At 35.7% G+C, this 15,542-nt stretch overlaps 1 protein-coding gene across 6 annotated transcripts in view; it reads right to left on the reverse strand.

Moving 5' to 3' along the window:
* LOC127834725 (deoxyribodipyrimidine photo-lyase-like) overlaps positions 1-15,542 on the reverse strand; it is a 137,685-nt gene that overhangs the window by 116,721 nt on the left and 5,422 nt on the right. For all 6 annotated transcript variants that reach the window (XR_008028090.1, XR_008028088.1, XR_008028086.1 and 3 more), the window contains exons 2-10: positions 14,703-14,984; positions 11,519-11,648; positions 11,068-11,269; positions 8,877-9,022; positions 7,620-7,802; positions 7,040-7,195; positions 5,758-5,956; positions 4,894-5,046; positions 4,064-4,185 (exon numbers count right to left, since the gene is read on the reverse strand). Coding sequence is in view for 1 of the 6 variants with exons in the window: in XM_052360751.1 (XP_052216711.1) it covers positions 4,064-4,185; positions 4,894-5,046; positions 5,758-5,956; positions 7,040-7,195; positions 7,620-7,802; positions 8,877-9,022; positions 11,068-11,269; positions 11,519-11,648; positions 14,703-14,984 (1,573 nt within the window). In the remaining 5 variants the exon portion in view is untranslated. The remainder of the gene's footprint in view (positions 1-4,063; positions 4,186-4,893; positions 5,047-5,757; positions 5,957-7,039; positions 7,196-7,619; positions 7,803-8,876; positions 9,023-11,067; positions 11,270-11,518; positions 11,649-14,702; positions 14,985-15,542) is intronic.

The following is a 15,542-nucleotide window of genomic DNA, read 5'->3' on the forward strand; positions in this document are numbered from 1 at the left end:
ACCATGTGACCTCAAAATCAATAGGGGTCATCTGCGAGTCATGATCAATCTACCTATGAAGTTTCATGATCCTAGGCATATGTGTTCTTGAGTTATCCGAAAATCATTTTACTATTTCGGGTCACCGTGACCTTGACCTTTGACCTAGTGACCTGAAAATCAATAGGGGTCATCTGTGAGTCATGATCAATCTACCTATAAAGTTTCATGATCCTAGGCATATGCGTTCTTGAATTATCATCCGAAAATCATTTTACTATTTCGGGTCACCGTGACCTTGATCTTTGACCTAGTGACCTCAAAATCAATAGGGGTCATCTGCGAGTCATGATCAATCTACCCATGAAGTTTCATGATCCTAGGCGTATGCGTTCTTGAGTTATCATCCGGAAACCATTTTACTATTTCGTGTCACCGTGACCTTGACCTTTGACCTAGTGACCTCAAAATCAATAGGGGTCATCTGCAAGTCATGATCAATGTACCTATGAAGTTTCATGATCCTAGGCCCAAGCGTTCTTGAGTTATTGTCTGACAACCACCTGGTGGACCCACAGACCGACCGACCGACCAACCGACTGACCGACCGACCGACATGAGCAAAGCAATATACCCCCTCTTCTTCGAAGGGGGGCATAATAAACAAATAATCTGTCAGTCATTCTGAGCTGAGGAGGGTACTGATTATCGAGGAGTAGATAAGGCTATTACTGATAGGGGGTCTTTGATTATGTGTGTAAATATTGAAAATAAATATTGAAAAAAATATATATAGATGTATGTCTCATTGTGTACATATTGTAAAGCTTTGTTAATGTATGTAAATATTGAAATAAATATTAAAAGAAAAGTATGTAGATGTATGTCTACTTGTGTACATATTGTAAAGCTATGATACTGTGTGTAAATATATTGAAATAAATATTAAACAAGAGTTCCGCGGTCGGAGATGACCGCATTGAAGCCGGATTTTTGATTTAAATGACAGGAAAGTACCTTTCGTGTTTTTGTCAATGCAATACTTAAATTACTGAAATATTGTTCAAAGGTCAAAATGAAATGTAAGTACTTTTCAAGGCATGAGCAAACCTTGTGTTATGTTTTGAATGCATGCATATACATGAACAACAATAACATTTAAGGTCACAAATATGAACTTGAATTGACAATTAGGAAAGTTTGATCTCAATTTTTTTATTAGCAAATTAGTAACATATTGTTTGAAGTTTCCATCAATTTCATTATCAAATGTAAGAAAATAAACTTAGATGAAATAATACTATTGATTGTTTTGCTTTCACATACCTACACAGAAATCCAGACATTTTTACATTCAAGGTCACAGTGACCTTGACCTTAGAATGAATGACCTTGAAATGACCAGTGGTCATCTAAGTGTGCTTGCAAACCTTCATGTCAAGTTTGAAGACTCTATGTCCAAGCATACCAAAGTTATAACAATTTTAACATTTTAACATTTAAGGTCACAGTGACCTTGACCTTCAAATGAATGACATTGAAATGACCAGTGGTCATCTTCTAGTACTGGCCAATCTTTATTTCAAGTTTGAAGACTCTAGGTACAAGCATACCAAAGTTATAACATGAAATAAGAACTTTAACATTTTTACATTCAAGGTCACAGTGACCTTGACCTTCAAATGAATGACCTTGAAATGTCCAGTGGTTACTTACTAGTTCTGGCCAACCTTCATGTCAAGTTTCAAGACTCTAGGTCCAAGCATACCAAAGTTATAACAACTTTAACATTTTTACATTCAAGGTCACAGTGACCTTGACCTTCAAATGAATGACCTTGAAATGTCCAGTGGTTACTTACTAGTTCTGGCCAACCTTCATGTCAAGTTTCAAGACTCTAGATCCAAGCATACCAAAGTTATAACAACTTTAACATTTTTATATTGAAGGTCACAGTGACCTTCACCTTCAAATGAATGACCTTGAAATGACCAGTGGTCATCTGTTAATCCTGGCCAACCTTCATGTCAAGTTTGAAGACTCTAGGTCCAAGCATACCAAAGTTATACCATGAAATAAGAACTTTAACATTTTTACATTCAAGGTCACAGTGACCTTGACCTTCAAATGAATGACCTTGAAATGACCAGTGGTTACTAACTAGTTATGGCCAACCTTCATGTCAAGTTTCAAGACTCTAGGTCCAAGCATACCAAAGTTATAACAACTTTAACATTTTTTATATTGAAGGTCACAGTGACCTTGACCTTCAAATGAATGACCTTGAAATGACCAGTGGTCATCTGTTAATCCTTGCCAACCTTCATGTCAAGTTTGAAGACTCTAGGTCCAAGCATACCAAAGTTATACCATGAAATAAGAACTTTAACATTTTCGAGCACGCCGCCACCCCGCCCGCCCGCCCGCCCCCCCGCCCGCCCGACAACATCAATCTATAAGCCGAGATTTTTTCGAAAAAAATCCGGCTAAATAAAAGTATATAGATGTATGTCTATACTTGTGTACATATATAAAGCTTGATAATGTGTGTTAATAATGAAATAAAACTTAAAATAATAGTTAAAAAATATATAAAAGTACTTAAAATGTCTGTTATAATGTGCCGATAACATTACCATGGTGTAAACAATATTTTATGATTTTTTTTTATTTTTTATTTTGTGAATATTTTTCATTAAAAAGTATTGAACTAAACTCTGAACGTATTTCTCATGTGTTTTATGCATAAATAACTCATTTAGAACCCATAAATACATCAATATTTTGACTACCCGTGCGAGTTGACTTAGGTATGAGTTGACTTCGGTGCGAGTTAACCAAAACACGTGCGAGTTGACTACCGTGCGAGTTGACTTAGGTACGAGTTGACTGTAAACCTCCAAACTAGTTTTCTAGGCAATACCAGATAAACATTTCACAATCTGTGAATTCTCTTTACTACGTAGGTTTCTAATTGTTGATAAGAGTTAAACATATTACCAATCTTCAATTTTCTTTACTCACTCGATTTTTTAAATTTGCTAAATAAACATATCACAGACATCAATTCTCCTTAATGTAATAATATCATCAACAATGAATTCTCTTTTCTAACTAGTTTTCTTGGCATTGCTAGATCAACATATCACTGACCATTAATTCTCCTTACTTACTTGTTTTCTAAGCATATCCAGATTAACACATCATTGATTGTGAATTATCCTTTCTTACTAGTTTTCTAAGCATTTCCAGATAAACACACCACCTAAAGTGAATTATCATTACTAACATGTTTTTCTAAGCTTGTAAAGTTTTAACAAGTAACATACCAACCACTGTGAATTATCATTACTAACACGTTTTCTCAGCATTGCCAGATAAACATTTCAGCAACCGTTAATTTACTTTTTCCTAAGCATTTCTAAATAAACATATCACCAACCGTGCATTTTCTTCAATAGTATTCTAAGCATTTCTAAATATACATCATTTATCATGAATAACCCTTTTTAATTAAACATAACTGTCTGCATAAACCTACCAGCATATCCATTTGGGTCTCTGCCATCCAGGTTGTACTTGTCGTTGAGGTAGATTGCAACACTAAGAGCTTCTGACGGACTAGCGCTCCACTCTAAGATCTTCTTGGCCCAGTACATGCGCAGGAAACAATGATTCTGATTCTGGAGAAGTTGAAGTAGTGCAATTAAACATGAAATTTTTTACATGTGAATGGTTTCTGATTCTGGAAATGAATCCATTATTTCTATCTCTAAGCTTAAACTGTTATGTGATGAAAGAAAACAATGAAAAAACATTGAACCCTTATAAAAGTATGTTGTCATACATTTAGGTCAAGAGAATGATAATAATCAACCCATGAGTTCTAGTTAATAACTTAAACAGTTATGTAATGAAAAAAAAAGAAAAACAATGGGACCCTTATAACAATCATGTACATATGAATTAAGGACAAGAATTTGAAGTATTTTCTTCTTTAATAAAATTTATTTTTAACCAAATGACAATTAAATTCAAATCAATGGCTGACACATAAAGCTGCAAATTGTATACACTAAAGTACCTGTGCAGCATTCCAGAGTGGGTCATGGGTCTGGCCCCTCTCAAACTGCTTTCTGGTGTACACATATTCACGCCTGTCCCTCTCGTGTTCTCTCAAGGTTGCCTTAGCCCAGTCAGGAGCCCCTGATAAAATATAAATGGAATTTATCATAGAGTGGTTATTCTCTTTTTTCTAAATGGTATAAATTCCAGTTGGGAAATACTTGTAGTTAATTTACTTATTATTACACTATTTGTATACAGAAAAAAATACAATCCACCCTGTCTGAAAAGCTTGAATGTAACAGAAATCAATGATTAAGTTTACCTACTTTTCACAGATATGTAGGATAAGTTCAGTTTCCTTTTCTGATTTAAAGGATTAAAGATATGCTGATTATGTAAACAAAAAAAACAGTATGAAAAAAATCATTTTCTTAAAAAACATAACACATTGACAATTATCCAGAATAGTTTTCTATTACCTTTCATTATAATCCCACAAATAACAAGATATGTGTTTGTCAGAAACACTATGTCCCTTTTAGCGCCGCTTTGAAGCTATATGTTTGACCTTTGACCTTGAAGGATGACCTTGACTTTTCACCACTCAAAATGTGCAGCTCCATGAGATACACATGCATGCCAAATATCAAGTTGCTATCTTCAATATTGCAAAAGTTAATACAAATGTTAAAGTTGGCGCAAACAAACAAACACACAAACAAACAAACCAACAGACAGGGCAAAAACAATATGTCTCCCACTATAGTGATGGGGGACATAAAAATACCAATTAACTAATATTTAAACTAATAACTACTTAATGCTATGAAAAACATTCTCACTCACCATCAAGGCTATCATAGTTCTTGTTATAGTAGCAAAGGTTGTCAGCCAGTTCCCTCCAAATGACGGCCTCGTCTATATATTTGTCAACGGATGCCTTGTACAGCGACTGATACTGACTCACTGTGAGAATGGCCCGCTGGATAGATACCTGGCCTGGCGGAAAACACAGATAGAAATGTTCTCACCAATGTATTACCTGGCCTGGCGGAAAACACAGAAAGAAATGTTCTTACCATAAAATAAACTTGGCCTGGTGCAAAACAAAGACAGAAATGTTTGAACCAACTATTAACCAGGCCTGGTGCAAAACAAAGACAGAAATGTTCTAACCAACTAATAACCTGATGGAAAACTCAGGAAAATGCTATTTGACCAGTCTCCTTATACAAAAACGGCCTGGCGAACCTGTTGGGAAAAAAATGTGACTTAGATTGTTTACAAGCTATTACTTTAATTTGACATACTGCCCTAGTTGTTTACAACACATGACCCAGTTTTGAACTCCACTGATTCATCATTGGAAGAAATGTTATCACTTACTTTTATTAAGATTGAGATATAAATGCGCCTCTAGATTGTTAACAAGGTAAATGAATATTAAGCTTAATCGCAGGCAAATGACAGACAAAAGACAATCAAAAAAGCTTACCATGACCATTTTTAGCTAAAAATAAGTCGAGGAATATTTTAATTTAAAAACAGAATGTACACATATATTCCCTCTATGAAGAATAGTGTCGTGAAACTGTGACAATAGACTGCAATATAAATATTGGATTCATTTTAAACAAAATAAAGCTGAAACCAAAGGTTATGTTTTTGTTCGACAAAAGTCAAACTCATCACAAATAAAAATAAAGTTACCAAAGTGAAACCAGGGCGACAAGTTACTGATAGCATCCACAGTTGGGTTATTACGGTCTGCTACATAGTCTTTAAGCCGATATTTGCAGAATGATTCAAGCATTTGCATGCCACTCAAGTATCCTGGTTTAGCCCACTCTACAGGCCGTACTGTCTGATCTACCTCGAGACTGGAATATGCTGCAGCCCAGTCTACACTCTGAAGTGTAAAAAGCACACACAAGATGGCCATGATGGCCCTGAAGAGCTCAACTGATTTCAAGGCATGCCCCAGATTGAAATGCCTGAGGCATAGATATAGACATGATAAACATTCTGGTCACATTTCATCAGGATAGAGTCATAAATGTGGCTTCTAGAAAAATAATATGGGTTGTTAAAGATTTACTTTGATGACATGATTTTTGGGACATACATCCCTTAAAGTTATAATTGTCTACATTTTCAAGGTATACATTCTTTTTTTCTTTTTTTTTTGTTTCATCAAATTTGAGTCATTAATGTTGCTTCCAGGGTGAATATATTTTTTTTTAGATATTACCCGGTGACGTAGATTTTGGACGCATGTAAACCAGAATCAAACTCGGCCCAAATGTTATCAATATATACATACTGACAAAGTTTCATCAGAAATGAGTAAAATATGTGGCCTGAGACCTCTGAAATTGTAACACAGATTTTAAGATTCATTTAGCTTATTCTTCAACATTTATTAGTTTATTTACGAAGAGTGATCGGTTAAACCCTTTAACCTCATAAAATTTATTTCACAAGATTAATCCATTACATCCTAAGACTGTTTGCATTTATCTAGAAAGTGGCATCAAATTAAATCCTCAAAACTCATGCAAAATATTTTTGTTAAATATAAACACAAACAAAAATTACTTTAGAGAGGAATTATTTAAACTCAAGCAAAAAATAACACACTTAAATATGAACAACGTGTTTGTTGGTGTTATATAGACCCGTTTGCGTTTTAAAAATATCATGTATTATCGCAACACAAAGCAATGCTATTCCAAATTTTTCTATCTAAAACAATTTTTTAAGCTAACATGACTCTCAAAAGGAATTGTTTAACTGTATGTAAACTCATTAACATTGAAACACAAAATATTGTTTGGATCGCGTTGCAAAAAACGCAACAATACTTTAAAGGTTAATGGTAACCAGTATTTCCTTATAAATTAAACTTTTATACAATAATTTGTTATGAAAAAGCATGTTAATATAATATGTTCACAAGGATGTAAATGTAATAAGTACAACAAATGTTTACCTGAGAAAAAGGCGCATCATATGTGTGCTTGCAGACAGGCGGGAACTCTGTGAGATACTCCGACAGCTTGCTGTTTATCTTCAAGCGTATGGTTCGAGACTCATGCTCCATTTGATTAGATGCTTCCCAACATGGAACTATATTGTGAGCATGAACCTGAAAATAACAAGTAAAATATGTATTCAACAGCCTGATTTCTGACTTCAGTTAAATTCTACAGTCCCATTCTTAGAAAGATCTTGATTTTAACTTATCGAGTACTTAATTAGTTTCAGCCAAGTTTATTCAATTACTTGAAATGAAAGCTTTAGGCTCATGATAAGATTGCTGAGTCCTAATTCCTATGTAAACCCATTACAATTTGTCTTTATACATGTAGAAGACCATGAGAAAGTTCCAATATTGGGGATCGAACCACAGACCAAATGGTCACAAGGCAGACTCCATATTGAATACCACATTGCAAACTTGGGCCATTCGTGAAACAACTAACCATGTAATGATCATGGCATATCAACCGTTTTAATAACCACAATCAAATCTCTTTATTTGACTTAAGTTATTAATAAAGGTCCCTCACCTTACAGAAATGGACGTTCTTTGGTAAGGCTTTGCCCACATCATCCACCCAGGCCATGGGAACTCGAAGTGGACTAAAGTCAGTCACAACTCCACCTATTTTATTCTCTGCAACAAACTGTGGCAGTCTATCCTTGGCATGACCGATGAGAAGATGGAAACTAATACCCAACTCTGTGCATTCCTGACAAATTATTAACAATGCAATATAATTTATTGTTTCAATTGGAATTCCAACTCACAAAGATATGTTAATCTAAGGAAAACAGCTGTTTCCCAGACAGTTATACCCACCAGAGCTCCAGATAACATGGACATCTGAATATTTACAAATCATGAATAAACAAAACCTCATGGAAAATGTGGTATGTTTCGCATTGCAAACCTCGTAATATTAATCAAATTTAGCTGCATTACTTGTTTAACTTCTAATCCATTTAAGTCTACTAATCAATAACACTACAATTTCTGGGGTGATATACATGTTTTGTCTTTTATTTACTTTAAAAACATTATTGTTCTTGTACACTTATAAGTACAAAACAAATAAGAACTCGGGTAGCTTTTATGACGGCGGCATTATTAGTATACTTAGTATACCTACATAAACACAATATAAATGGAGTGTTCCTAGCAGTTGATTAAAGAATTGAGAAATTATTTATAATATTAAGAGATGTGTTTGTCAGAAACACAATGCCCCCTACTGCGCCGCTTTGAAGCCATACATTTGACCTTGACAAATGACCTTGACCTTTCACCACTGAAAATGTGCAGCTCCATAGGATACACATGCATGCCAACTATCAAGTTGCTATCTACAATATTGCAAAAGTTATGGGCAATATTAAAGTTTTTGGACGGACAGACAGACTGACGGACAGTTCAATTGTTATATGCCATCCTACCGAGGGCATAAAACAAACATAAAACCCATTCCCACTTATCTCTGGAAAGCTGGTTTTCCAGTATGATGTGCAAATACGTATGCCAATAATTGATAGCTTTTCTACAGTGAATGAATATGAGGTCTTGGGAGAATGGCCAAACAAATTATTTAATGACTAATCACCACACAAGTTATGAGGCCGAGCTATTATCTTCAGATTTGTTGTCATGCACTCTATAAGCCCCTTCGAGCAAAGATTGTCAAAAAATAAAAAAATTCAAATATAAAATAAGGAGATTCCTTTTAACATTATTGGTAGAGGTTAGTGGTCTATCGGCAAAGTAAGGTAATGGCAAAAGAAACACACACCTTTTCCACTTCCCTCAGTCCCTCCAACATGAAAGTGAAGTGTCTGATTGTGGCATCAAGGAACTTTGGAACCAGACAGAAGCACACGTGCAGTGGAACTCCCTGCTTTAAGGCTAGCTTCTGGGCATACAGGAATGCCCAGTTGTCTGCAATTGTGTATACAAAATATAAGGACAATACAATGTACATTTTGCATTTTTTACAGACTTAATAATTTGTCTAAGAATCAAAAACTTGCAATGCCATTCAATGTTATTATTTAACAAGACTACTGTCAAGCAATATATGTCCCCTACCTGCTCCACCATTGTCAGAAATTCCACTTTTTGTTTTATATATATTTGTTGCCATAGCAACCAAATCTTTTTATTTAGAGACAAAATGAAATGACGTGCATAATGTCCATTTTGCCATCTATCCATGTTTCAAGTTTCATGAAAAATTATTAAGAACTTGAAAAGTAATTGCAGGATCCAGAAAACCACCATTTTCAGCAGTATTTCTAGTCTTCTTGTTGCCATAGCAACCAAAATTTTTGACGTTGGAGCGAAATAAAATGACGTGCATAATGTTCATATTGACATCTATCCATGTTTCAAGATACATGAAAAAATATATAAGAACTTTAAAAGTTATTGCAGGATCCAGAAAACCACCATTTTCAGCAGTATTTCTAGTCTATATGTTGCCATAGCAACCAGAATTTTTGACGTTGGAAAGAAATGAAATGAAGTGCATAATGTTCATATTGCCATTTATCCATGTTTCAAGAAACATGAAAAAATATATAAGAACTTTAAAAGTTATTGCAGGATCCAGAAAAACCACCATTTTCAGCAGTATGTCTAGTCTATTTGTTGCCATAGCAACCAAATTTTTTTACGTCAGAACGAAATGAAATGACGTGCATAATGTCCATATTGCCATCTATCCATGTTTCAAGTTTCATGAAAAAATATTAAGAACTTTAAAAGTTATCGCAGGATCCAGCAAAACCACCATTTTCAGCAGTATTTCTAGTCTATTTTTTGCCATAGCAACCAGAATTTTTGACGTAGGAACGAAATGAAATGACGTGCATAATGTCCATATTGTCATCTATCCATGTTCCACGTTTCATGAAAAAATCATAAAAACTTTTAAAGTTATCGCAGGATCCAGAAAAATGTGACGGACGGACAGACAGACAGAGACAAAACCATAAGTCCCCTCCGGTGAAACCGGTAGGGGACTAATAAGCTAAATGCTTACTACATAGAACATTAAATTTCAAGATAAACCAAAATATCTTTGGGATGTCATTGAATACCAGCACTGATAAAAACATATCTATGGGGGCCAGGGAAGGGGGGCAATTGAATCACAAAACACAAAATACAAATCCCATCATCTCTAGCTTAAAATTGTTAGTGAATCCCTACATATACATGTACCAAGAAATGGGATATGGGGTAATTTGAAGTGTCAATCCCACAGACCAATCACATGAGCTCTGTAGTAATTAAAATCTTAGACTATGCTTTGTGCACTAATATTATTTACTTGCAAGTGGCAATTCTTCTATTTTCAAGTTAAAATTCAAAACTTGGATATTTAGACAAACAAACCCAAAAACAATTCTACATGTATACATACTTAACCATTATATATAAGACTCAACAGACACCTAACTCAATGTAAACTTATATCTGACTATAAGAGCTTTGCCCATATTATTTTTAAATGACATATTTACCGTGTGTGTACCAATTTTATCTATTCTTTCGAAAAAATAATTTTTCAAATTACACTTTGTTTTTGTTTATTAACTGATATAACACATTGAAAATGTTTCTTGATTTTAATACAGGTTTCGCCAAACGTATATAGATTGTTTGAATTTTGCACACCAAGCCCCAAATGATTTATATATATATATATGAGCCTCACTAAGGGAAAATGGGGCTTAATGCTTGAGTGTAAAGTATCGTTCCAAATTAGCCTGTGCAGTATGCACAGGCTTAACAGGGAAGACACTTTCTGCTTTAATGATATTTTTTTGCTTAAAGGATGTATCTTCTTAGAGATAAATTCAGTTGAAACAGAAAGTTTCATCCCTGATTAGCCTGTGCAGATTGGGACGACACTTTACACACATGCGTTCAACCCGGGTTTCCCAGAGCATGGATCATGTATAATTTGTGCTTTGTACCTTGCACACGCTGGTCTCTGGACATCCAGTAGACAATGCCGTCACATTCACTCAGCACATGCTCAGACTGGCTCAGGACTTGTATTCGCTTTTTATTAAATTGAAAGTCAGCGACAGACTTGCAGACAGACTTTCTAGCCTCTGATATTCTTGTCGCAAGTTCATCTTCTAGAGTTTTATTTGATGATGGTTTCTCAGGTATCTAAAATATTTGCAGTGGTTTATGTTTAAAATTTGAGCAATCCTTAATGTGCCTGTCCATGAAAAAATGGAAATATTGAAATAATCACAAAGGTTCATATCTCATGCTGGATCTGTTCATGTAAAAGAAGAGGTCAATTCCGCTGAGCATCAATTACATTGAATAACATAATTTGTCAACTGGACATTTTTGGCGGCTGACAAAATTTTCAGAAGCAGAAAATAGTTAAAAAATGTCTCATCCACATACCACAGAAGTAGACTTTGTTTCTGGTTGCGTCACCATGGTAACGATCTGCTGTGTGATATCCTCCGCTGTGAACCCTGACAGGGACCCTCTTGTCTGCCTTAGCTCTTGTATGAGTACGCTCAACTCGGACCTGGCCGTTAAAAATGAAATAGAGGAAGGGAGTTAAATTAATTTGAACTTTTTTAGCTGTTCTCCGTTTAAACAGGGCTTTATTTATGTGCATAAAGTTTCGTACCAGATTAGCCTGTGCTTTCACACTCAGGGCCCTTGCTACACTTTGGGGGATTGGGGCCGGGGCCCTTAGAGGGGGGAATTTCGCATCGTTTTCGGCGGAAGGGGGAATTTTAGCAGATCTTTTCACCACAAACATTCAACACTTAAAATTGGAATTTTTTGTAGCAAATAAACTGAAAGTATCCAAAATGTATGTCATGCAAGTATAGTGATGAAATGAAATTGCTATATTTTAATGTAATTTACATAAATATACATTTAATCAAAGGTTAATAGCATGATATATTTTTTGTTGGAGGGGGGAATTTTTAGCTGAAATAGGGGGAAAAAGTATACTATTTTAAGGGGGGAATGGGGCCAAATTTCGCCCCTTAAAACGGCCAAACAAGGGCCCTGACACTATGCAGGCTAGTCTGGGACAGTACTCAAGACACAGGCCATAAGCCAGGTTTTCCCAAAAGCTAAAATCCTTTTTCATGTTTTAATATCATTGCATGTGCATGATAATCTCAACATACTACAGCACAATTAATACCAATCTTTAGTTTGCAAAAAAACAAAATAATGGAATTTGCAAACATGAGGGCCTGAAATACCGAAAGTCGCTCACCTGAGATTCAAAGGAACCGACATGTTCTGTGCAGCCCAAGATGTCAGTAGTACAATATGTTCTTACCAACTTTCATGACTAGTGAACACACTGGCAGCCACATTTTTCAACAGACCACAACCATTTTCATACACATCCAAGATATCATTTAAACAAAGATACTGACAAAGTTTCATGAAGATTCATAAGTCAATATAAGGAAAAATGCCCCGCCCACTGGTGGCCATGTTTTTCAAGCAACTGAAACCACTTTCAAACTTCTCCAAAATATCATTGGGACAAATCTTCTGACAAAGTTTCATGATGATCGTACAATAAATATGGCTTCTAAAGTGTTAACAAGGTTTAACTATAGCTATATAAGGAAAAATGCCACGTTTTTCCACCAACTGGAACCATTTTCGAACACATCCAAGATATCATTGGGACAAATCATCTGACCAAGTTTTATGATGATCGGACTATAAATGTGGCCTCTAGAGTGTTAACAAGGTTTCACTTAAGCATGATATATAGCCATATTAGGAAAAATGCCCTGTCCCCTAGTGGCCATGTTTTTAGAGCAACCGAAACCATTTTCGAACTCATCCAAGACATCATTAGGACAAATCTGCTGACCAAGTTTCATGAAGATCGGAAAATAAATGTGGCCTCTAGAGTGTTAACAAGGTTTTACTATAGCCATAATTAAGGAAAAATGCCCCGCCCCCTGGCAGTCATGTTTTTCAACCAACCAGCATCATTTTTGAACTCGTCCAAGATATTATTGGGGTGAATCTTCTGACCAAGTTTCATGAAGTTTGGACAATAAATGTGGTCTCCAGAGTGTTAACAAGATTTTACTATAGCCACATATACATGTAGCCATATAAGGAAAAATGCCCCGCCCCTTGGCAGCCATGTTTTTCAAGCAAACGTAACCATTTTTGAACTCATCCAAGATATCATTGAGACCAATCTTGTGACCAAATTTCATGAAGATTGGACAATAAATGTGGCCTCTAGAGTGTTCACAAGGTTTTACTGTAGCCATATATAGCCATATAAGGAAAAATGCCCCGCCCCTTGGAAGCCTTGTTTTTCAAGCAAACGTAACCATTTTCGAACTCATCCAAGATATCATTGAGACCAATCTTCCAACCAAATTTCATGAAGATTGGACAATAAATGTGGCCTCTAAGAGTGTTAACAAGGTTTTACTATAGCCAAATAAGGAAAACTGCCATGCCCCCTGGCGGCCATGTTTTTTCCCCAATCTGGACCATTTTCGAACTTGTCCGAGATATCAATGAAACCAATGTTTTGACCAAGTTTCATGATGATTGGGCAAAAGTTGTGACTTCTAGATAGTTCACAAGGTTTCTCTATAGCCATATAATAAGGAATACTGCCCCGCCCCCTGGCGGCCATGTTTTTCAACGGATCGGAACCATTTTTTAACTCAACCAACATATCATTTAGACAAACATTTTGACAAAGTTACATGAAGATTGGGCATCAAATGTGACTTCTACAGTGTTCACACGGTCCTTCTTTTTTTTTACCTAGTGACCTAGTTTTTGACCCAGCATGACCCAGTTTCGAACTCAGTTGAGGTATCAATGGGACAAATGTTCTGACCAAATTTCATGAAGATCAGACAATAAATGTGGCCTCTAGAGTGTTCACAAGGCAAAATGTTGACGAAGGACAACGCACGACGGACAAAAAGCGATCACAATAGCTCACCATGAGCACGTTGTGCTCAGGTGAGCGAAAAACCCCAAAATAATGGAATGTTCATTCTTTTTTGTAATTGAAGATCAAATGAAAGAGTACTACATTGTATTACGCATGTTAAAACCAGAAAGCAATAACTTCTCAAGGTTTAAATGACAGTAATTACACTTTGGTTTTCAACAACGAAAATGTACAAGACTGCAAACCAGAATAATTACGACAATCTAAATATGTGTGACATCTAAAGCCTTTAAAAAGAACAAGACATTCAATGGTTGATCTGTCTTTTTGGCTTTGAATATACTTTTATATCTGATGTTTCAGCATGGTTATTGAATATTCCAAGCTATTATAAACCAATTTTAATCAAATGTAAAGTTATTTGCAATACATTAACAGTAATCTATGTTAAAATTATTAATACCAGTGAAACTGGCACTAATTGCCCTTAAATGAGTCGTGTTCTGAGAAAACTGGGCATAATGCATGTGTGTAAAGTGTCGTCCCAGATTAGCCTGTGCAATCCGCACAGGCTAATCAGGGACGACACTTTCCGCTTTTATGACATTTTTAGTTAAAATGAAGTCTCTCAAAGGTTTGTTGAGAATGTGCCCGCCTAACCTTGACTTTCCAGGAAGCACAGTCTGCAGTTTGCTGACAAGTTTGTCAAAATTAGACACAGGTTGTGTGACGAAATCTGTCGGCTCATGACCATCCTGATGTAAAACGCCTGAGGAATGGGGTCTAGGCGTGAGGCCTGAGGGGTTGTTGTGACTGAACATGGCAGATTTACCAATTACAGCCTTTTTGTTGTGGGAGGTAGATGTTACAGCCTTTTTGTTGTGGGAGGTAGATGTTGCAGCATCAGGGACGCTATTCCATGTGGATGCAGTGCAGAACAGGCTGTAACAAGGCTAGTGTCAAGCAATATGGTCCCCTACCGGCTCCACCATTGTCAGAAATTCCACCATTTTCAGAATTATTTTTTTTTGGTTGCCATAGCAACAACAATTTTTGACGTAGGAAAGAAATGAAATGATGTGCATAATTTCCATATTGCCATCTATCCATGTTGCAAGTTTCATGAAAAATATTAAGAACTTTTAAAGTTATCTCAGGATCCACCATTTTCAGCAGTATTTCTAGTCTATTTGTTGCCATAGCAACCATAATGTTTGACGTAGGAACAAAATGAAATGACGTGCATAATGTCCATATTGCCATCTATCCATGTTTCAAGTTTCATGAAAAAATATTAAGAACTTTCAAAGTTATCGCAGGATCCAGAAAAGTGTGACAGACAGACACACAGACAGACACACAGAGCGCAAACCATAAGTCCCCTCCGGTGAAACCAGTAGGGGACAACAACATATATGACAACAATAAGTAACAAGTATGAAATGATGTGTTTGTAAATACTTGTTGGGTTCAGCTTAATGTTTAAAATCAATTGATAAT

The sequence above is a fragment of the Dreissena polymorpha genome, chromosome 6 (genome assembly GCF_020536995.1).
Source record: "Dreissena polymorpha isolate Duluth1 chromosome 6, UMN_Dpol_1.0, whole genome shotgun sequence".
Classification (NCBI taxonomy): domain Eukaryota; kingdom Metazoa; phylum Mollusca; class Bivalvia; order Myida; family Dreissenidae; genus Dreissena; species Dreissena polymorpha.